Raw genomic sequence first — 23669 nt, 5'->3', positions numbered from 1 at the left:
TTTGGGGCACTCAGCTGCCCCTGCGGCACCTTCACTAGCTCAGCTCTCCATCCTCGCCCAGGGGGACCATGGGCTGGGCTTCCTTTGCCCCCACCCCCCCACCCCCATAGCCTGGGACCTGGCACACGTTGAGCTCCCATCTGGAGCAGCGATAGCTGAAGAAGGCCAAACCCTGGGTCTGTGGACCGTGTCTGCCATGGGGTGGTCCAAACCCAGTCCTGATCCAGAAAGGCCCATCTTCTGGGGTTTGGAGCAGGATTCCTGCTGGCCAGGAGAGAGTGGGGGTGGCCTTGCTGCTGTCTCTGGCACAGCTCCTCCCCAGGCCCTCCTCATCCCTCTGCCCTGGGAGGTGCAAGGGGACTGGCGCTCTGTCCTCTTCCTCCTCCATCCCTCTCCCCCTCCCCACAGTGCATGCTTGCCCCTGAAGTGCCCCCAATTTGTCATCCTTGGTGCAACAAGATGCCTTCCCCCCCTTCAGTTCCCCCCTCCTCAGGTGAGTGCCTGCAAGCCTTTAATCGCCCAGGCCATCCATCTCCCACGTGTGGCGCACGGCTGTCAGCAGCTCAGACAAACCGTTTCCTTATTTCCTTGCCCGGGCGAAGGGGTGAGATGGAGGTCCCGCAACCCCTTTAATTGAAGCCGCATGTGGAGGAGAGCAGCAAGTGGGCATGAAGGAAGGGGAGGGTAAAGAGGGGCTGCCCCCTGGCCCCCTCCCCTGCAGGGAGTGGCAGCCCCTTTTCCTTCTGGGCAAGGCACGGTACCAAAGGGACAAGGGCAGATTAAGTGAAACCTGGCTCCAAAACAGCCACGGGGAGAGGGACCTTGGAGTCCTAGGGGACAAGCCCTTAAACATGAGCCAGCCGTGTTTTGCAGCAGCCCAAAAAGTTAATACAATCCTTGGTTGTATAAACATAGAATCCAAACCACAAGGAGCCCTGGTGGCACAGAATGCGGTCCTGCAGGCTACTTCTTCTGAGGTCGGTAAAATGAGGGCACAGATTGTGTTGGGGGGGGCAAGAGGCTGACTCTGTGAACCGCTTAGAGAGGTCTGTAAAGCACCGTGAAGCAGTATACAAGTCTAAGTGCCATTGCTATTCTTACCTGTAGTACAAGTGGTGGGATTCAATTTGTTTTACTACCGGTTTGGTGGGAGTGGCAGGGAAGGGTACTGTAAAATCTCCAGTCAGAGGTGGGATTGGCCGGTTCTCCGAACTACTCAAAATTTCCGCTACCGGTTCTCTAGAACTGGTCAGAACCGGCGGAATACCCTCTCTGCTGTAGTACCACTTTATAAATCCTTAGTAAGACCACACCTGGAATACGGCATCCAGTTTTGGTCACCACACTATAAAAAAGATGTTGAGGCTTTGGAAAAAGTGCAAAGAAGAGCAACTAAGATGATTAAGGGCCTGGAGACTAAAGCAGGTGAAGAACGATTACAGGAATTGAGTATAGCCGATCTAGAGAAAAGAAGGACTAAGGGGCACATGATGAGAGCTGTATTCCAGTATTTGGGGGGTGGGGTGTCAACTTATTTTCCAAAGTATCAGAAGGCAAGACAAGAAGCAATGGATGGAAACGAATCAAGGAGAGAAGCAAGAATCAAGGAGAGAAATTGTGGCTGCTCCATCACTGGAAGTTTTTTAAGAAAAGACTGGACAGCCACTTGTCTGGAATGGTGTGGGGGTCTTCTGCTTTAAGCAGGAGGTTGGACTAGATGACCTCCAAGGTCCCTTCTAACTCTATTCTGATTGATTGATCGATCCATTGATTGATTTTATTGAAATCCTGAGACACAGTCCTTGGGCTGTCATGTCAGCTGGCCCAGCCCAGCGGTGGCTTCTTTTGACACCTGGCCCAGAACAAATGCCGCCTGCCCCCCAGATGGTCCTGGAGACCAAATGGACGGAGGGATGAAGCGGAGGGGGGGTGGACCGCGGCAGCCCGTATCCCATTTCAAAGCCAAGGGGGGCAGGTCAGACAAACTGGCCCTGCCCGGCCTGCCCACTGATGGATGGGCCCCCTGACCTTGAGAAAGGCCAAGCCCGAGGGAGGGGTGGCCGCTGGACCGTTTGGTCCATCTCGGAGTTCAAGGGGCCATGCAAACATCCCCGGTGGGGGATGGGCGATGGGGAACGGGACTGTTGCTCTCTGGTTGGCCAAAACCACGGGCATGACTCTCTCTCTCTCTCTCTCTCTCTCTCTCTCTCTCTCTCTCTCTCAACCCAAGCTGGATGGTCAGGATGATGCCCACACCATGGGGCAAATGTTCCAGAAGGCAATTGGGCCCACATATGAGCCCAAAGCCAGAGGTGGTTCAGCCTCAGGTGCCAGGTGGGTGGATGGGTGGGAGGACAGAGGGGGAGCAAGCGGGCCGCTGCCTTGATGCAGATCTCCTGGGTGTTAAGAATCAGCTCCTTGCAGGCCTTCTGCCCACCGGAAAAGGGTGAAGGGTCCTTGCGTGGATAAGGATGGAAACACTCACCCCAAAGCAACCAAACTGCCTGGAGCTGCAGGAGAACCAGCTCCAGGCAGTTCTCTATTGGGCGGGTGTGTTTTGGAGGTTTTTTTTTTTTTTTTTTACAAGCAGGGCAGAAGCATAGCTGCAATGAGGTTTCCTATATCATATATTTCCTATATCATACATTGCAATGTCCTACCTGTCAATGAATACTTCAGCTTCAACCATAACAACACAAGAGCACACAATAGATACAAACTCAAAGTAAACCGCACCAAACTTGATTGCAGGAAATACGACTTCAGCAATAGAGTGGTCAATGTCTGGAATACTCTACCCGACTCTGTGGTTTCTTCCCCAAACTCCAAAAACTTTAACCTTAGACTGTCTACTATTGACCTCACCCCTTTCCTAAGAGGTCTGTAGGGGGCGTGCATAAGCGCACCAACGTGCCTACCGTCCCTGTCCTATTGTTTCTCTTTTCTCTCTTGGCCAGGGGCTCTTAATCAAGTTTAAGACTTGTGGACTTCAACTCCCAGAATTCCTGAGCTTACATGACTGGAGGAGGAATTCTGGGAGTTGAAGTCTGCAAGTCTTAAAGCTGTTGAGTTTGGAGACCCCCCTCCTCTAAGGGATCCCCACCACCACTGCCTCATCCAGTGCCCTGCCTGCTCTAGCAGATGTAATGGAGGCTCCTGAAAGGCGCCTGTCTGAACTCCCAGAGCGGCCCAGGAGGGTCTTGGCTGGCACGGGGCAGCAAGGGCCCCACAGACAAGAGGATGAGGCAGTGCCTTGGCCCAAGCTGGCTGGGGGAAGGGGGGGAGTCCCACACCTTCTGCCCAGTGGGGGGGAAAAAACCCTGGGCCAGGGCACTGTTTCTGGCCTGAGGAGGGCTTGGGGAGGCCCAGAGCATCAGCCCGCCTGCTTGAGCATGGAAGGATCCGTGGCACCAAAGTCGGGCTCCAGCTAGGGCAGGGGTGAGGCTGACCCAGTTGTCAGCTGCTTCTGCCAGCAATGGTTTTGCATGACACGCGTTGATTCATCCCCAGCATTGATTTCTAACAGATAACAGATAATCAGAGTTGGAAGGGACATTGGAGGTCATCTAGTCCAACCCTCTGCCCAAGCGGGAGACCCTACACCATGACAAATGGCAGTCCAATCTCTTCTTGAAAGTCTCAATGGCGCTCCCACAATTTCAGAGGGCAACTTTTGTTCCATGGGTTGATTGTTCTCACTGTCAGAAAATTCCTCCTTATTTCCAGGTTGAATCTCTCCTTGTTCAGTTTCCATCCATTATTCCTTGTCTGGCCTTCTGGTGCTTTTAGGAAATAGCTTGACCCCCCTCCTCCTCTCTGGGGCAGCCCCTCAAATACTGGAAGACTTCTATCCCATCTCCCCTGGTCCTTCTCTTCCCTAGACTAGCCAGGCCCAGTTCCTGCAACCATTCTTCGTATGTTTTAGCCTCCAGTCCCCATGGAGGATGCTTAAGCCCCGACCTGCTGCGCTGAAGGCAACGTTGCCCTTAAGATTCGCCCTCGGTGTTCCCTGCCCCTGCCGCCGCCCCCCCCCCCCGATGGGCCCCGGGAGGCAAGCGCCGAAGGGCCCCCCTAAAAAGCTGGGGTCAGTAGGACGAAGCGGAGACTTGACTTGGTTTTGCCTTTGGCCGCCGGCCGGCCTTCTTTTTATTGACTGATTCCGGCGGGCGCGGTTTTCGTCGGAGCTGATCCGCCTGGCCGACGGTCTGGAAGGCGTGAAAGTAGCTTCTCCCCGCCAGGCCTCCTTGACAGCTTAATTCTGCGCCCCCTCCATCACGCTTATTAAAGGGAACTCATTTGGAAGCACCTCCGCCTGCGACCGGCCCGCCCGCCCGCTCTCCATTCAGCCCCTTAATTGAATTACTCCCGGCGGATTTGCGTTTATTGAAAGGGATCCGCGGAACAATGGACGAGGAGGCCGAGACGCATCTCAGCAAAGCCGCTTGCCTCCTTCCCGCCGCCCTTCCCCCCACCTGGGCAGGACGGCGAAACGGTGGAGGCAGCAAATGTGGGCTGATGATGTGGCACCTTCTGCGGTGTGTGTGTGTGTGTGTGTGTCATGCTGGGAAGGACAAATGGGATTTCGAATCCACCCCCCGCTTCTTCCCCAGATCTGGAGGCCCCCAAAGAGATGAGGATCCATCGATATGAAAAATCCTGGTTCCACACAAAGGGTGCGGATTTTTATTTTTTTTAAACTGTCTTCAAGGGGCTCTGCTGCAGCAGTCTAGCCTGCTTGGGGCCAGAACGCTGGCCTTTGAAAGCAGACCACCTTTGGCCAAGACGCAGCTAGCCTGAGCCAAACAGGAGCATCCTGAGGACACAGACCTGCCTCAGCCAACCAGCCCCCTGCCCCCCCCCCCAAAAAAAACCCAGCTGAGCTCCTCTTGGTGGGCTTCCCTGCTTGGCTGAGTGAGTGTAGGCTCAGCCCTTTCCCTTGGAGATGGGAGTTGCCTGCATGCCAGAATCCTAGAATTAGAAAGGATCACTTACACCAGTGGCCCCCAACCTTTTTTGTACCACGGCCCGGTACAAAATGTACAAAATGATCCACGGACCGGTACCGGCATCAGCACGCACGACCAAGGCAAGGCGAGCCGAGCGACCGGCCAGCCAGCCGTCCCCCGCTTCTCCCCGCCACCTTCAACTCCTCCTTTGCACCTTCTCGCGGTCGATGGGCTTTTCGGGCTCTTTCTTAATCTCCTCCTGAGTAACGCGAGACTCCACCCCATCGGGACGGCTCTTCGTTCGAAGCCGCCCCTCCCAATCTTCAACGAAACTAAGGCGCGAGGATTCCTTCAGCACCCAAACGCCTTCCGCGACCGACAAGCTCACCCGGAAGCACTTTCTCAAGCGCCGTCATCGAAACAAGATGGCGGCGCCCAAGCAAAATAGGTGGCCCGGTACAAAATGATCCATGGACCGGTACCGGTCCGGGGCCTGGTGGTTGGGGACCCCTGACTTACAACTACGGAATCCTTTTGCTAAAGGCAAAGGTTCCCCTCACACATACATGCTAGTCATTTCTGGCTCTGTAGGGCGGTGCTCTTCTCCGTTACAAGAGCCAGAGCTGTCCAAAGACGTCTCTGTGGTCATGTGGCCGGCATGACTCAACGCCGAACGCTGTTCCCTTCCCACCAAAGGGACCCCTATTTTCCTACTTGCATTTTTTTTACATGCTTTTGAACTGCTAGGTTGGCAGAAGCTGGGACAAGGAACGGGAGCTCACTCCATTACACGGCGCTGGGGATTTGAACCGCCGAACTGCCGACCTTTCTGATCGACAAGCTCAGCATCTTAACCACTGAGCCACCGCATCCCTATAGGCCCGTGTTGGCGATCCTATGCAACATGTGACAGAAGTGGTACGCAGAGCCATTTCCCCCAGCATGTGAGAGGTTGCCCGAAAGAGCCCCACTGTGCATGCGTGCACAGTCCACCACCCAACAGCTGATTGTCGGGTATCTGGTGTGCATGCGCAGAGGGTGGAGAGGGGTGCACAGGAGACATGCACTCACATGCAAAGATGCGCTGTGCGCAAGGGGGTTGCATGCATGCGCAGATGTGTGGTACGCGAGGGAGAATTGTGCGTGCATGCACAGACGTGCAGCGTGCGAGGGGGAATAATGCGCACATGCGCAGATAGGCACGGTGCGTGAGGGGGGAATTGTACGCACATGCGCAGGGGGTGGGGGGGCCCCCAGCACACATTGCTTTCTGGGTGGTGGCATGCAAGCGCGTGCAAGTGACCATGCGCTGTGCTGTCCAGACAGTTATAGTTAATGGGATTTGGGATAGTTAGGAATTGAGAGCTGTCCCCTTAAGGGAATGCATCCTGGGAAATGTAGTACATGTCATGTGGCCACATCTGTAAACCTGATTGGTCACTGAATTGACCCTTGGTGGTTCGGGGGAGGTTTCTTCACTCTTGCCTGAACACACAGCCTTGGGGTAGCACCTCTACCCCCTGCCTCGAGGATATGGGATGAAAGGGATAAGAGATAACCATCTTTTTACCCATAAAGACAGCTATGCAAAGGATCGGACATTAAGAAGAACCTCATCATAACTGTGAGTTGATAGGGATGCCTGATGAACCAATAAAAAAGACTTTGTATGGATGCTTTGTGGAGTTTATCTATCTGCCTTTGTACAGGACAGGACAGGCAGAATACGTGTGCAATTATCACCACAGGAGCCAAAAAAAGGTTAGCCACCACTGCTATATCCTTTTGCTATTCAATCCAAATTAAACCCAGATCAAGGGATCCCAAACACTGCCTTTGTCTGACACTTTCTTCAAACTTGATGTCTGTGCAGCCTGAAGTCACATTCCTAAAGTACTGCAGCAATTGCGTGTGTGTGTGTGTGTGTGCATGAGAGTCATTGCAAGCCAGCTCTTCTTTTCTGCTTTTTTACTCGGTTGATTCCTCAAAACCAGGAGTGCAGGTGTCACCCCATGTGGCTACACTGTTATAGGGCATGTCATTTAACAGGATGAAAATTAATTTTTGCATTTTTTTTTTTTCAGTGAGGGGTTCTAGAAATATGTGTTTTTACACTAAAAATTCAAATCTTGCTCTTATTTTTGCAATTGCACAACATTGAGATTGGCATGGTAAATCCATGTCTGATCATATACTCCACAAAAGTCTCTTGTACCCCAAAATTGTTAACTTTATTTTCTCAAAATTACACCTTGTGCTACAAAAAAATTAACATTTTTTTTCTGCATGAATCTTATCTAGGCAAGAATAAAATAATCCATGCAATCCTAAACTAACACCGGAAAGCAATTATCTGAGTTACAAAAATGTTTAAGGGAGTTTCATCAACTCTTGTTTTGCTTCGTTCTTCAGCCCCTGACTTTCTTCTCGGTCTCTGATATAACCCTCACGTTTCTCCTGTGTCTTTCACTCTGCTTGTTGCCTCTGACTTGTTTCACACATCTCTCTGTTGATTGGGCATGACATGGCCACTGTAGTACTTGCTTTGGTTTATCAATGAACTTCTTTATTTCCGCTGTAGTCAGTTTGCATGTCAAAGGTGGCTCATATACACCTTCAGACCAGATAACAGATCATCAGAGTTGGAAGGGACCTTGTAGGTCAGGGGTCCCCAACCACCGGTCCGTGGACCGGTACCGGTCCGCGGAACAAGTCCTACCGGCGCTGGCTTGCTGGCGCCGCCATCTTTTTTGATGAAAAAGTGCTTCCGGTGAGCTTTTCGGGTAAAGCTCACCGGCACGTTTTCATCAAAAAAATGGCGGCACCACGCTTCGTGAGCTTTTCCGGTAGAAAGCTCACCGAAGCACGTTTTCATCAAAAAGATGGCGGCGCCAGCGCTTCCAGTGAGCTTTTCCGGGTAGAAAGCTCACCGGAAGCACGTTTTCATCAAAAAGATGGCGGCGCCAGCGTTCCGATGAGCTTTTCCAGGTAGAAAGCCATTTCTACCCGAAAAAGCTCACGGCGCAGCGCCGCCATTTTTGATGAAAAGTGCTTCCGGTGGTCACTGGAAGCACTTTTTCATCAAAAAATATGGCGGCGCCCAGCTAATGCCGGTACCGGCGCGCCATAAAAAGGTTGGGGATACCGGGCCGCGGCGTAAAAGGTTGGGGATCACTGTTGTAGGTCATCTAGTCAAACTCCCCACCCAAGTGGGACACCCTACACCGTTTCTGACAAATGGCAGTCCAATCTCTTCTTAAAAGTCTCACAACTTCTGAGGGCAAGGTGTTTCATTGGTTGATTGTTCTCTGTGCTGTCCAGACAGTTTAGAGTTTAATGGGATTTGGATAGTAAGGTAGCAATTGTGAGCTGTCCCCTTAAGGGAATGCATCATGGTAAATGTAGTTAAGGTATCCTGGGAAATGTAGTCCATATCACGTGATCACATCTGTAATCCTGATTGGTCACTAAATTGACCCTCGATGAGTAGGAGGAGTTTTCCTCACTCTTGGCTGAACTCATCGGACTCTATTGCCATGAGATGAGAGAAAAAGGATAGAAGATAATCATCTTTTTTTACAAGACAGATATACAAAGGATAGGTCATTAAAGAAGAACTTCATCACAAATGTGAGTTATGAGGATACCTGATGAACCAATAAATGTACTTTGTTATGGACGTCTTGTTGAGTTTATCTATCTGCATCTGATACAGCTTACAAATCCACCACTGTACAGAATACAGAACATTCTCACTGTCAGAAAGTTTCTCCTTATTTCCAGGTTGAATTTCTCCTTGTTCAGTTTCCATCCATTATTCCTTGTCTGGCCTACAGGTGCTTTAGAAAATAGCTTGACCCCCTTCCTCCTCTCTGTGGCAGCCCCTCAAATATTGGAAGACTGCTATCATGTCTCCCCTGGTCCTTCTCTTCCCTAGACTAGCCAGGCCCTGTTCCTGCAACTGTTTTTCATATGTTTTAACCTCAGTCCCCTAATCATCCTGGTTGCTCTTCTCTACATTCTTTCTAGAGTCTCAACATCTTTTTATACTGTATTGACCAAAACTGGATGCAGTACTCTAGGTGTGGTCTTACTAAGGCTTTATAGAGTGGTATTAGTACCTCACTCGATTGTATTCCTCTGTTAATGCAATTTAGGATTGCATTAGCTTTTTTGGATACTGCTGCACATGGCTGGTTCATATTTAGCTGGTTGTCCACTAAGACACCAAGATCCCTCTCCCAGTTACTGCTATTGAGCCTGGTTTCACCCAGTCTGTATGTGTGCTTTTGGTTTTTCTTGCCTAAGTGTAGGACTTTACTTTTCTCTACACTGAATTTCATTTTGTTAAATATGGCCCAGTGTTCTAGTCTGTCAAAATCCATCTGGATCTTGAGCCTATCTTCTTTGATGTTAGCTATTCCTGCCAGCTCAGTATCATCTGCAAATTTGGTAAGTTCCCCTTCTATTCCCTTATCTATGTCATTAATGAAGATATCGAAGAGTACTGGGCCTAAGATGGAACCTTGTGAATCAACTCCAGCAGAATGGATGCTCTTGCATTGATGAAAGGCATATAGAGAAAAATCTCCAAGTGCATCATCATCTGCACCCCTCAAGTCACGGATCTTTTGCACACCAGCTCTACTCTCTTGAATGTCATCTGAACACAAGAGTATCTGGATTATCATTTTACTGAAAGACTACCATGCTGAGTGCTGAATGGCTGGCAAAACAGCATCTTCGACCATCTTTTCTTTTCTTTTTGCAGTCTGATTTGCTACAGCTGGAACAACACGGTTGTAGACCTTCAATCCCAGGAATGTTTTACTTTGATGTTGAACCAGCAAGGGTAGTACACAGCAAGGATGTATTCCACTATCATTCTTAAGTTTTGGACAGTTTTGCCTTTAAGGCCATGTTTTGAAACCCATATGTGACAAAATTTGTAGATGTCAACAGCAGTCCTCTATTTTGGGAGGCTTCCTTTACCACCCAAACATGTGATGGGATTCAAAAAAATTTTTCTGGTTCTGTGGGTGTGGCTTAGTGGGCGTGGTGTGGCTTGGTGGGCGTGGCAGGGGAAGGATACTGCAAAATCCCCATTCCCTCCCCATCCCACTAACCTGCTTTCCAGCTCCGTTCTCCTGTGCAGGGCAACCAAAGAAGACCCAGCCGATCCGCTGGGACTCAATGGGAGGCAGAGAAGAGATGGGGGCAGGGCCAGAGAGATGGGATTTGCCGGTTCTCTGAACTACTCAAAATTTCCGCTACCGGTTTTCCAGAACCAGTCAGAACCTGCTGAATGCTACCTCTGGTGCTCTCTCGTGTGTCTGTGTTTGGTTAAGCTACAGCTCCCATTCCATGACAGCCTTTTCACCAGGCCTGTGTCTGGGTCGCCCCCCTCCCCCGCCCCTGGCTGGAGACATTTTGCCTTGAGAGGGAGGGTCGCTGATTGCAGCCCATCTGGGTGTGCAGAACCTCCCCCACTGCCCACAGGAGACCCGAGGAGACTGTGGGCCACAGGCAGCAGCGCTGCCCAGATCTCCAACGTGGCATCTCCAGTGAGGACTGCTGTCAGACCCACCGTGGGCTGCTGCCACGTTTATACAGGCTGATTTCATCAGGGCAGCGTGCTGGCAGCCAGCTGGCTGAGGCATGGAATAAAACGGAGGGAAGGGAAACACGGCTATCTCTAACGGCCCTCGCCCCACCTCCTCCTTCCCCCAGCCGCATATGCAGCACTTCTTAATTCCTGGCAGAAAAGATTGTTCTCCAAAGTAAGCAGCGTGACAGGGTGGGGATCCTTGCACCTTTCTGGCCTGGGTGCTTGGGGGGCCTCTGTGGCACTTTCCGAAAGAAATCAAAACCTGAAAGGCAGCCTCTGATTCTGGGAGCCTTTGGCTACAGGGGAGGAAAGAGGCAGGGGCTCCTAAATCGGACCTATGGAATTGATCCACAATGAACACTGTAGGAGAGACTCTCCTGCTCAAGAAAAGCCAGGAAGTAATATCGATTGGCTAAATGGGAAGATGGTTGTTGTTGTTAGTTGCGTGTCCGACCCATCGCGACCCCATGGACAACGTTCCCCCAGGCCTCCCTGTCCTCTACCATCCTCCGGAGTCCATTTAAGCTCAGGCCGACTGTTTCAGTGACTCCATCCAGCCACCTCCTTCTCTGCCACCCCCTTCTTCTTCTATTGCCCTCAATCATTCCCAGCATGAGGCTCTTCTCCAGTGAGTCCTTCCTTCTCATTAGGTGGCCAGAGTCTTTGGGTTTCCTCTTCAGGATCTGGCCTTCTAAAGAGCAGCCAGGGTTGATCTCCTCTAGGACTGACCGGTTGGATCGCCTTGCAGCCCAAGGGACTCGCAGGAGTCTTCTCCAGCACCAGAGTTCAAAGGCCTCCATTCTTTGGCAGATAGGTAGGTAAGTAGGTAGGTAGGTAGGTAGGTAGACAGACAGACAGACAGACAGATAGATAGATAGATAGATAGATAGATAGATAGATAGATAGATAGATAGATAGATAGATAGATAGATAGATGTTGTTAGTTGCAAAATCATGTCCGACCCATCACAACCCCATGGACAATGTTCCTCCAGGCCTTCCTGTCCTCTGCCATCTTCTGGAGTCCATTTAAGCTTACGCCGACTGCTTCAGTGACTCCATCCAGCCCCCTCCTTCTCTGCCATCTCCTTCTTCTTCTATTGCCCTCAATTCCCAGCATTTGGCTCTTCTCCAGCGAGTCCTTCCTTCCTTCTCATGAGGAGGCCAAAGTCTTTGAGTTTCCTCTTCAGGATCTGGCCTTCCAAAGAACAGTCAGGGTTGATCTCCTCTAGGACTGACCGGTTGGGTCACCTTGCAGCCCAAGGGACTCGCAGGAGCCTTGGGAAGATGGAACGCTGCAAACCCCAATGTTCACGTCTCACCCCAGTTCCATTGGTAAGGAAAGTGCCTTCAAAGAGGGCTCGGAGACTTAGAACACAGCAGTTGCTCCCAAAGGGATTCTTGTTTTCTCTGACGTGGCAGAGCAGGTCCCAGGCTGGCTTCCAATCCGCTTCTGGCTCAGTCCGTCCTCTGGTCCTCACTTGTACAGCCGCGACACTTTGTGGGACTGTCTCAGCTACCCCATTTGGGCCGGGACAGTCTTCCCCTGACCTCTGTGGACAAGCCTCCTTCCTGGGGAGGAGCAGCTCCTCGATGGGAGCTCCTCGAGGAGCAGTTGCAACCCCCCCTCAGGTGTGACTTTCTGGAAGAAGGAAGAGTCAATTAGTCCAGAGAGACTACAGCGCAAGAACATGTTGCCAAAGCCAGTCTGTTTTTTGATGAGTCTAAGACAGAGGTCTGCAAACTTGGCAACTTTAAGACTTGTGGACTTCAACTCCCAGAATTCTGCTGGCTGGAGAATTCTGGGAGTTGAAGTCCACAAGTCTTAGTTGCCAAGCTTGGGAACTCCTGGTCTAGGATTATGATTACTTACTTGTTTATTTTTATCCTGCCTTTATTATTTGTCTATAAATAACTTGAGGCAGAGGACATACTTAATACTCCTTCCTTCTATTTTCACAACAACCACCTTGTGAGATGAGATGAGCTAAGAGTCACCCAGCGGGCTTTCATGTCTAAGGCAGGACTAGAACTCACTGTCTTCTGGTTTCTAGCCTAGTGATTTAACCATTATCTTAACCACTTAATCTGCAACATGGTTGTTAGGATTTAAGTTGCTGTTATATTTTTTTGTAGTGAATTTTTAGTCCTCCTTAGTTGCCATAAATATTGTAAGTCTGGTTCAGTTTAATAGCAGCACTTCTTGTAATTTGACAAATAAATTCATGCCCCACACATGACTGCCACTTGATTATTTTTGTCTCCCCAGCTATTTAAGAATAGCAGCGCCTGGTTCTTTGGCCATTACATTGTGAGAAGGTCTCTTGGCTGCACAGATCTGAGAGCTCCTGAAAAATAAATAAAACAGTGGCTACTCAAGAGTCCAACTATATAAATATACATCCCTCTCCCCAAACACATGACAAAGAAATGCTGTGGTAGTAAGGAGCATCCAGGGGAGCGCATCAGTGGCCTCTGGTCAATTATTGTTTTAATAATTGGCCACATTAAAGAAATGAGGTGAGTTATGAGACTGTGCCCATAACTTCATTTCTTTCGCAAAGTTATATGCTGTCTCACTCCAATAGTTGGCCGGTTTACTTAAGTACATTGAGATCATAAAACACGGAAGGAATCCCAGAAGAAAACAAGGCCACAGCGAAGTCCTTCCCCTACTCCAGGAGACAATGTGAACTGCGCTGCCGCGGGAGAAGCTTCCGCACTTGGCGATCAGAAGTTTCAAGAGTCCAATGCCTGCCTCCGCTCTGCTCACGGGTTGCACCAAAGCCCTCCTTTCAAGCCTCCTGACCCAAGACGGGAAGGCCGAGAAAGGTCCCGGAACAGGAAAACAACCAGCCACTAAGTGGGAAAGGGATGATGTGGAACCTCCAGAAATGCGTGGTCTTTTATTTATTTATTATTATTCTTATTTATTTATTTGTTTGTTTATTGAATATACATTGCCACCCCATTCACCCACGGTGACTCAAGGCAGCTTTACAGAATATAAAACCAACATTGAGAACAATAAAACTAATAAAAAAGAATAAAATGCATTAATATAGTGTAATAAAATCAAAACCCCTCCCCCCCATTCCTCCACCCCGGCGACAGCAGATCCTGCGATCCATTTCATGCAAAACGACCCTTTTGCTGGGACCTTTTGGGAGTTGCAGAGGGTCTTCCAAAGCTACCTCACAAAGAGCAGGTTGCAACAACTTCAACCGGAAGGTTACTTGCCACCCCAGACTCGCTTGATAGTGAGATGGGCCTCGTATAATTTTAATTAAATAAGACAATAAACCTGGAGGCTACTTACTAGCAGCCAATATTTCCTGTTGTCTACGGCGCAGGGGGCAAGGGCGGGGCGGGGGAGTGCATCTGCAGGAGCTAGTGAAGATCCTAGCTTGTTTATCGAGCAATTTGCACAAAAGAAATGAAAGCCGAAATATTGAGATTTTTAAAAAAGGGGGGGAGATTAGGACCCTTGTCCCGCATAGGAATAAAGGATACCAGTATTCTACAATCCATTACCAAAGAAATTAGCAAGTTAATGGCTGGCGCACCCCAGGAGAAGGAGCTCCGAAGGCAGAGAGGGAGGGAGGGGTGTGTGTGTGTGGGTGGCGCTCACCTTTATTCCAGAACGGGGCGGCAAGCAAGGCCTTGTTCCGCTGGGGGGTGGGGGGTGGAGTCCAGGCAAACCGTGGCAGCCACTTCCGCCTTACAGAAGCGATGGACGTTACTGAAAATCCTGTAAACAGACGGCCGGATGCAGGCCGTCCTTCCAATGGCTCATAAACGGATCGTACTGGGAATTGCTGATCCTATATAGAAACCTGCGGTGGGACTCTTGGCACGCTAGGCCGCGGAGCCCCGACGCCGCCGCACAGTTCTCCAGAGTCCCTCTTTTCCGGAGGAGCCCTAGGAGCGCCTCCTTCTGCAGGCCCCTCGGAGGGCTGCCTTGCGAGGGACGGCCCCCGTCTCCGGCCCTGGTCTCCTGCCCCGTTGGCCTCCTCCAGGACGCGTGTGCGGGCCGGGTCCGATCCCTGCGCCCGCTGGGGCTTGGCTGGGGTCCCGGCCCCATCCTTTGCCCCCATCAAGCTGGAATAAGCGCCAGTGGGAGGGGTCTGAGCCAACGTCCCCCCACCACCACTCCTCACCCGACGGCCGTGGGCTGCGAGGCGGTGCTCGAACTTTGCAACGATGGTCCCTGGCGTGGAAGAAGAAAGATGCAATCCATCGGGCACTTCGGGATTGGGCCCGCTTCAGCGTCAGAAATATTCGTCGCATTTAGAGGATCCGACTTGGCCCAAGGGGTGGGGTGAGGGGCTGCCTCTCCAGCCAGAGCCGAACCGCTGGTTACAGCCCCTCCGCCATTTCCCCTCCCGAAAATGGGTCTGGAGGGGGAGAAAACAACAAGAAGTTGGAGGGTGGGGGAGGATATCCCCCCCTTTGCCGCCCCCCCATTCTGGCCTTTGTCAGGGATCGGGCAAAACTGTTGGTCCCAGGATGCCCAAGGGCCGTCAATCCCATTGTGCGGTTCTGTCCCGCCCCCGCCCCTCCCACCAAGGCGTCTCGAGGGGCCACCTCGGGCACAGGGGGCCCCAAAATCCCCACACATTTCCGCCACTCTCGCCCCACAGCAGCTGAAGCGGGGCGGTGGGATTTGTCCGTGCAAGAAAGTTGTCATCTATGCCACACTCTTTCCCCCCCGCCCCCATTCCCAGAGTGGCGGTGGCCTCCGCCCGTTCCTAATCGCTCGTGTAAACGGCCCATCTATCACTGCAACGCGGGGATTAAAGGCTCCGGCCTGGAGAAGCGAGCGAGCCCAGGGAGAGTGACAGCTGCGTTGAACTTTCCGCCGCCGGCCTGGGACAAACTTCTTGGGCGGGCGAGAAATCCCGACCCGAAACCGAGGCGAGAGCCCGTATTGCGCCAGATCCCGAGCCCGGGGCCTGGTCGTCCGGACGATCTTTGGCCTAAACTCCTTGTCTCAGAGTCGTCCCAGGGCGGCGCTGAGATGGAGCCCCTTGCGCGTTTCTCCGCCAGCCGGCGGGCCGAGGAATCCCCAAGCGGCGCTGGAGAACGGCTGTCTTCCCGCGGCCGATGCCGTCGGGCCTCACGAGGAAGCGCCAGGGCCCGACGGAGGAAAGCGCCCGGGTTTCTTGGCGGGAAGGGCCGGGTAAGGGAGCAAACTGCGGAGCACCCGCCGGAATCTGTCCCGTCTTCGACGCGGGGCAAAACTTCGAGCAGAGGCTCGTTTCCTACTTTCTCCCCCTCCTCCAAACCCTCCGGGCGAAGCAAAGGCAGGAGGCGAGGCGAGGGGTGCCAAGCGGGGCCGGCGGCCTTTGGTTTCCTCGCATCGAAGCGTGTAGCTAGCTCGAGGCAACTTGAGACCAAAGCGCCGCAGTGGCTGGGCGTCGGGGGAAACCGGCTGGGAAACGCGCGTCTGTCTTGAACGTCGGTACGCGGCATTTGGGCTGGAGCGCAGCGGTATATTGCTACGAGGGACCGAGGCGGCCGCAGTCCTCGGGCTCTTTCTCCCTGGGCCCAGAGAGAGCGCCTCGGCGGTCGGGCGATCTCTAGCCGGTCTCCGCAACTTTTGACAGAGCGCCGGCTGCGCTTGTGGGATAGAGTACCAGAGCAGGAGGCTGGCGCCCAGATGTTAGGCCGCAACCCGGGAAGGCTCGGCGTGTTCTTGCAAATGGCTAGAGGGGGGAAATCAAAACCAAACCCGAAGCCGATGCCTGACTAGGACTTCTCGGGCACTAGAAGTCGGAGAAGTCACACCGTACAAAATAGCACGTGCGTTTTCCACTCTTCCCTTTCCGGTCATTGCAGACGGGACAGCAGCTGCGGAGTTCTCCGTCTTTGTGGAAGACTCTCCAAGAGGGTCCCCGCCCCGCTCGCCGTCCCCTTGCACGGATCTCGTCTCCAGTTCCAAGGGAGCGAAGCCTTTTCTAGAAGATAGAGGCGGAGAGGGGAGCAGAGGAGAAGAACGGGGATGGGTGGACCTGCCGGTCTGTTCGGTCTTCTGCTACGGGATTGCGGGGGGGGGGGAGTCGAAAAATGCGGGCGGCCGGTGGCCATTGGCACTCTGCCCTGAGCCAGTCTTGCCCTGTTCTGGCATAGCGCCAATAGCTCGAGGTGGCTATACCGGAGCAAGGCATTGCAGCTTCCACGCAGTGGGAGCTTTGGAGAAAAAGCGCCGGCGTCTCTTATTTGCCCGCATCTCCCTCGGAAGGGGGGCATCTCCCGCCACGAGCTAGCGGCCCAAGCTCCGTTTGCCCGAAGGACGGGAAAGGGGGGGGTGCATCTGGCCCGGAGAGGGCCTGGCTGGGGCCTGCGGGCCGGCGTACAATTTTCTGCCTGCTGTCGGCTGCCCTGCTCCCTCCCGGCGGTTCTCCTGCCTTCCCCTGCTCCCGGAAGAAACGGCCTCTCCACAGCTGGCCGGGGAGGGCACCGGCAAGGTTTACAAGCTTGCGGGATCATGGAGCTATTTGTCTGAGGTTTTTACGGCCTGCCGGGACAGTGAAATCCAAAACCTGCCCAAGAATCCTGCGCTGCGGGTCTTAATCACTCCCAGACGCGGCGCTTTTATGGGCCATTTAGAGCGAGGGAGCCCATAAAACTGCAGGCAGGCAAGAGCCCCGAGCAGGGGAGGAACACGGGGTGCCGCCTCCGGTGGGATGGGGGCGCCCCAAGGGGCCCCTTCCTCGGGGAGGCTGGCCTGGCCTCACCATCCAAGAGCTCCGGAGCCCTCAGCTTCAGGCAGGCGGGCGCGGGGGACTTTGAAAAGCTCTTTAATGGCGAAGGAGGAGGGGGACCTTCGTTTTTACGACTCCCTTTTACTGGGATATTGCACGTCTGCCTTGCATTAGCAGCGGCGGGAGGGGCGGGGGCTGAGCGCCCAGCTGGGCCACAGGCGGCGAGCCGACCCAGGCAAGCAGGGCCTGATCCTCGCGAACCTGAGCAGCGGCGCAAGCCGGCCGAGTCTTTGGCCTGGCCCTGAAAGGAGCGCAAGAGCGGTTCTTCCGAAAGGAGGCAGGGAAGGAACGGGCAGCGCAAAGAGGAAACCAAAAAGGGCGGTGGGAGCCCCAGGCTGGGCGAAAAATAGCAGCAGGGCGTAGACAACTGTGCGGCCTGGATCCTCTCCGCAGTGCGTCCGGGATCCGCCAGAGCAAGAGCTGAGGTTTCGGTAGAGGCGAATGGAAGGAGCCTTGCGAGGAAAGGAACGGGAGCAAAGCGTCGGCCACGGGAAGGAGAAACAACAGCGCGGCTAAAAATAGCAAACGTTAAACAAGCGGCGGGGAGGGGGGGGAGGCAATTACTGACCCTCGGGCAACCAGCGGGAGTCCCGGGTGCGGCCCTGGAAGGCTGGAGCCAGAGCGGCGCTTCTGTCTACTTCACACTCCCGCACCGATCCTCCCCTCGGGTCTGAGGAAACCGTTGGGAACTGGACCGGATCTCTCCAAGCATCTCCTTTGTAAGGCCGGGCGATAGGCCGGGCTGGAAGGCTGTATCACAGGACCCCAGCACAACGGCGCGCCCTCCCGATCCCTCCTGCAAAGAAAGGGAGGGAGGAGAAAGGGGGCTTCATCCGCTGCACGCTAAGGGGCTCGGGAATGGCCTCCGCCCCTCCCGCAGAGCTAAAGGCGTGGGTCGAGCGGGGACGCGAGCGGCCAAGCCTTGGGGGCTTTTTTTTCTCCTGGCCTCGCCGCGGGAATTGCGGGCGTTGGGAGACCCGGAGAAGGCAGCCCATTCCCTGGGAGGGAGGGAGGGAGGAGCTGCCCCATCCTCCGGCTCTCTCGCGGGACTGCCCGGATAAGCAGAAGTCCTAATGCAAGGCGTTAACGGACGGCCGAAGGGAGCTTGTTCCCTGGAGACGCACTCTGGGGCAGCTTGGGGCCGCCAAGGCCCGGGCGCCGGAGCTGCGCAAAGGTTATTCCGGGCCGGCCTGCAAGCTCCGGAAAAGCGACGAGACGGTGGTTCCTTCGCCCAGTAGGCCTGAGAAGCGGGGATCCCCCTTCCCGCCCCCCGTTCCCCCCCACGCCTCCCCTCTCAGACTCAGGAACTTTGCTAACACTTCGCCGCTGGCTCCTCCTACGCCGTGCCCAGCCGATGGCCCAGCCTGTGCGCCTTTAAGGCTGGAGCGCCCGAGCTGGCTTGGTTGCGACTGTAGGGGCTCGAGGCGCAGAAGACCCGACGGGCGCCCCCTCCCCCTCCCCGGGCGCCACAACAGACGCGGCCCAGAAGCGGGATGGGCGGGGGCATTGTGCCCCTCTGAACGCCTAGGCCGGGCTCCAGGGCCGCTCCGCACCATCCAGGGCTAAACGCGCCTGGTTTCTTGAGGCCCGAGGGCAGCCTCGCAATGACCCGCAGGGGGTGCTGAATCCTCGCCCGGCCCGCTCTGGCGCTTGGGACAAGCCCCGGGCTTGTCCTCCCCCTTCCCTCCCTCCTCTCCCCCCGCCCGCAATGACATCCGCGAAGGAAGGGAAGGCTGTTCCCGCGCTGCCGCAGCCAGGCGCAGCAGAAGAGAGGCGCCGGAGCCCCCTGGACCACCTCCCTCCTCCTGCCAATTCCAGCAAACCCCTCACCCCCTTCAGCATCGAAGACATTCTCAGCAAACCTTCCGGGCACAAAGCCCCCGCCGCCCGCCTTCGGGAAAAGGTTGCAGGCTCGGCTGGAGCCCCGCGGAACGGGGTGCCCGCCCCCGACTCTCCGCTCTGCGCCCTGGAAGAGCTGGCTAGCAAGATGTTCAAAGGGCTGGAGCTCAACGTGCTTCAGGCGGCCGAAGGTAAGGGCGGTCGACGGGCGGGAATGGGTGCGGGCATAAAGCCGGAGTGGGCCAGGCTGCTCCCTGCTCGCTCTGCGGGAACCCGGGGCTCGCTTGCTGCAAAAGTGGGGTCTGAGGGTCTGGAGGAAGCAGGAGGGGCTGCTTCCACCTTGCAGTGCCCTGGAAGACCCCATCGCGGCAGCGCTCGGTGTGGAGAAGAAGCGTAGGGTGGTCGCCCGTCGCCCCACTAGGGATTTGTGGCCGCAGAATTTCCCCCGCGTCCCGATCCACAAAAACAACCCCGGTGGCGCCTTCGTTCCTGCTCTAAGCCCAATCCGGAGCCCGCGGATTTCCTGAGGCCGCTGTTCGTACCTGCTCGTTCGGCTGAGCCCCAAAAGCCCTGCCTGCTCCGACGGTATTCCGCTCCAGGCTTCCCAGCGGGGCAGAGCGCTGTCGCAATTGTCTCCGGAACTCTTACCGGAACGGTTTTTCTCCGTTCCCGCTGGGCGACTAGAAACAGACCGAGTCGGTCGAGCCTCAGCGGAAGTATCCGGGAATCCAAGCCGCCGAGCTCGGATGCAAGTCCCGCTCTATATTGAAGCTGGCCTCCCTTGCTCGCCACCGCCGCCACCTTTCCGACCCTCGGCCCGGCGTCTTTAAGGACCCCCATTCTTTCGTTTCCCACATTCAGGGAGCCTGGAGCCTGCCCGGCCTCAGCTTGGAGGCCTAGCCATCCACGCCCAGCTCAAATCCGGCCGGAATCAAAACGGTCCTTCCTACTCGGTGGGAAACTCTTAGCCAGAATCTGCAACCACTGTTTATATATATATATTTTTGTTCCCCAAAACAATTTTCCATCTGAATCTCAATTTTAAAATGTTTCATTTAAATCGTTTATCTATCCTGATTGTAATTAAAAAAACAAACAAACCCTGATGTTGATTTCATTTAAAATCATCGTCAGAGTTATTTCAATAATAAATAATATTTAGTATTTTAATTTAATAATAACTAATATTATTTCAGATCTTTTGGAAATCGCCAACATACAATTTAAGATAATAAAACAAAATAATTAATTAACAGCAGCGGTGCTTAGAAATTTGTTTGGGCAGTCAAATTGTGAAATTTTCTCCCTGCAAAATCTGCTTCTCAAAATAAGGATGAAATTGCAAAGATAACTGTCATCTAGATGAGAGTTTATTGAACCTGTAACTATAATTATTATAATCATAATAATGTTATACTATATACAAGTACAATTATAAATATTTTTATTACATTGTTTTGCACCATGCAGTTAACTCTACAAAATTTTATATTATTATTTTACTCTATATTAAAATATAGTACACAAACACATCTAATCTTAAGAAATTATTACAAATCATTAAATTATATTCACCTTACATTATTTATCTTAAATTGTTTCCCCTTTTTCTACTGGAACTCTTTAGCTATTTCAAGAAACCGTTATTTCCTTACTAAACCAAGGAATATTTTGCAGCCCTCTTCTTCCCTGCTCAGCTTTTATAATTATTTAGCCTTGGGCTATTATTATTTTTTTCAAAAGCGCAAATAGAAAAATGCCTCCCAAATTAATTCCTGCGCTCAGGTTTTTGTTTTGGTTGAAAATGGGGCAGGCAAAGTCGGCTGATTTGCGTTTCTTTTCTTCAATCAATCAAATCAGTCGATTGCTTTAACTTCAAGCTTATTGTGAAGTTCTTTGTTTTTTTTCATTTAGACGCTACTGAAACGCGGTCTTGGACGGCGTTTCTGCATTTATTCATTTGAGAAAAATTCGGCGGGAGAGGCCGGCCCTTCGAGCGTCCTTTTGTATTCAGAGCAAGTGCGGGATTCGCAAAACAAGGAAATCCGAGCGAGCAAATAGCTGCTGGCCGGTCTTGAATCCTGCTTTTTGGAGAGCGGTTTTTTTTTTTCATATTCTAGAATGAATTTCTCTAGGCGGCTCTTAACGCATCCAGGACGGGCTTAACCCCTGCGGACCTCTAACCCCGCATTCCCCCGCAACCCCCCCTTTCCTGCCCCTCCCCGCTGGAGAATCGGGTTCCCAGTGGCCGGCGACAAAAACATTTGCCCAGTAGCGGCAGGGGCGGAGGGACCCTGCCAAGCTGGGAGGCCTGCGACGGCTTTGATCCCTTCCGCCTGAAAGGTGACAGAGATCAGTTGGGAGATTCAAGGGATTCTCGCCAGGTCCAGTTCCGAAGGGGCTGAACGGCCTGTGTTCTGTCCAGGGTTTTCAATCCGAGGCCCTGCCAGGAAGGGGAGGCTGCAATTAAAACATGAATTTCGGGGGGGCGCTGAGAGCCTCCGCCCGCCTTCCTCCCCAAACTAAAGGCAACGGGTGGGGATTATTACCCTTCCTTTTCGGGCCTGTTTGACTCCAAATGTTCGCATCCAGGCGTCCGGCTCCCAATATCGGAGGAGGTGCAACCAAAAAGGGGAGCAGGAAACTTTGGAGCAGGAAAGAATTGTAGTCTGCGGTGGGGGTGCGTTGCAGACGGGAGCGGGCTCCGGAGGGGTGTACGAGGGTCCTTTCTCTTGACGCCCGAAGGCCTCCACACGAGGTTCGGGAGTAGGAGGGGGGTCCTCTCTGGTTGTAGGGGTGCTTGTGGCTGTGCTTTTACCTTCCTGCCCAGGTGCCCCTCCTCACATGCACAGTTACACAACAGAAGGGGGAATTTAGTGGTTGCAAGGGACTCGGGGGCTTGGAAGGAGGAGGAGGAAGCTGGTGTAGGCACCCCAGCGCCCTTCGGAGTCCAGCTTGCCCTTCTGAGCTCCGCTTTCCTTGGCCCTGGCGCGGCCGAGAGCGAGGGCAGACCAGCCGGGCCCAGTAACCTGACGCAACCACGGCTCCTTCTTGCCTTTCTTGCAGGCCGGGACCAGCTGGGCGCCTTCGGGCCGCGCCCTTCGTCCAAAAAACGGCGCAAGTCGCGCACGGCCTTCACCAACCACCAGATCTACGAGCTGGAGAAGCGCTTCCTCTACCAGAAGTATCTCTCTCCCGCCGACCGAGACCACATCGCGGCGCAGCTGGGCCTGAGCAACGCGCAGGTGATCACCTGGTTCCAGAACCGCCGCGCCAAACTGAAGCGAGACCTGGAGGAGATGAAGGCCGACGTGGAGTCGCTCAAGAAGTTGCCCCCCGCCGCCCTGGAGAAGCTGGCCAGCATGCCCGAGTTGGAGCCCCCGGGCATCTCCGGACCCTCCCGAGCCCGCGGGGGCAGCCTCTCCCGCTCGTCGCCCCCGCCCTCACCCAGCGCCTCCCACCACACCACGGACGCTTTCTCCGACGGCGAGGAAGAGGAGGAGGAGGAAGAGGAGGAAGAGATCGACGTGGGAGACTGAGGGCCGGTGAGGGGCAAGACGGGAGGGAGAATCTCCCCCTCCAGCTGCCGCCTTCCCCCTTCTTGCCTCTGGATAACAAGGCCGCTTGAGGAGGATACAAGGCCGTTCCTATCGCCCCTGCCTCCCCCGGCTGCATCTGTCTCTCCTGGATTCCCGCAGCCCCGTCCTCCCTCCCCGCACCATGCACCGCACCTTAAGCGCTCCTCCCATTCCCATTCCCTTTCAATTCCGCATGTGCTGGACGATCGCCAGGCTCCTCCCCGCATTGTGTCCTCCTGCTCTCCTCCCCTCTCCCCCCTTTTTTTCCAGTGATGGGGAAGTTTTGGTGCAATTTTTAAAAGTTTGATTTTATTATTATTGTCGTTATTGTTATTTTTCCAGCGCCCCATTGTCCCTGCGGCCTCGGCTATTTTGTCTGTCTGTGAGTTCGTGTCCTTCCTTGGGTGAGGCGCCACCGGGGCACCTGCGGAGCAGGAGAGCGGGTGACATGGAGCAGATGGCCGGCCGGGCTAGAGTAAGCTGCTGGCGCCCTTTCGGAGCTGTGGCGGGGCGAAGAAGCCGGCTCTTGAGAGACCCGAGGCCGGCATCGCTGGGCCTGCAACCCAGCCCACCGACACCCGTCCAGGAACGGATGGCAACCCGGCCTTCTGCCCCTCCGCCGCTGCCCCTCACATTTTTTCGGTCGCGTGTGCGTGTACATATTTGGAATAAAAGGACATACTTGATGCCAAACTCGCTTCCAGCGTTTGTGTGCCGGCGGGGAAAGTCTTGGGAGGTGGGGAGCCGAAAGGCTAGTTAAAGTTGTCGAAGAAATACCGGAGGCCAGAACGCCTTTCGTGAGTAGCGGGGGATCGGGGCCCGACTCTTTCTTGGTGTCAGCAGAGGTAACGTCTGGAACCTCGCCTGGCTCAGCTGGAGGGGTTCAAAGCCCTCGGAGAAAAGGCCTGGGTGGGGGGGCTCTTCGCGATCT

General features: G+C 53.9%; 1 protein-coding gene across 2 annotated transcripts; it reads left to right on the top strand.

The window, feature by feature from the left end:
* Nucleotides 1–18272: 18272 nt before the first annotated feature.
* Nucleotides 18273–23431, top strand: LBX2 (ladybird homeobox 2). Of its 2 annotated transcripts, none has more exons than XM_026676538.2 (3): nucleotides 18273–19351; nucleotides 22227–22705; nucleotides 23081–23431. In XM_026676538.2, exons 1-2 carry the CDS (start codon nucleotides 19030–19032, stop codon nucleotides 22697–22699), a joined length of 795 nt encoding a protein of 264 aa, XP_026532323.1. In that variant the 5' UTR covers nucleotides 18273–19029; the 3' UTR covers nucleotides 22700–22705; nucleotides 23081–23431. The 2 variants fall into 2 exon arrangements, with proteins under 2 accessions (XP_026532323.1, XP_087821858.1); XM_087965732.1 differs by having other exon boundaries at nucleotides 18282–19226; nucleotides 19260–19351; nucleotides 22227–23431.
* The last annotated feature ends 238 nt before the right edge of the window (nucleotides 23432–23669 follow it).

This window comes from Notechis scutatus, chromosome 4 (genome assembly GCF_049901735.1).
Source record: "Notechis scutatus isolate UNSWTSFEM ecotype Mainland chromosome 4, rNotScu1.2, whole genome shotgun sequence".
NCBI lineage: Eukaryota > Metazoa > Chordata > Lepidosauria > Squamata > Elapidae > Notechis > Notechis scutatus.
The sequence above is the reverse complement of the archived record's forward strand: the minus strand, read 5'-3'. Positions and strand labels throughout refer to the sequence as shown.

Bases quoted from the DNA above. Each gene is read 5' to 3' on its own strand.
- LBX2 (XM_026676538.2), top strand. From the start codon at position 19,030: ATGACATCCGCGAAGGAAGGGAAGGCTGTTCCCGCGCTGCCGCAGCCA. The intron at 19,352-22,226 runs GTAAGGGCGGTC...CCTTTCTTGCAG, and splicing joins CGTGCTTCAGGCGGCCGAAG to GCCGGGACCAGCTGGGCGCC.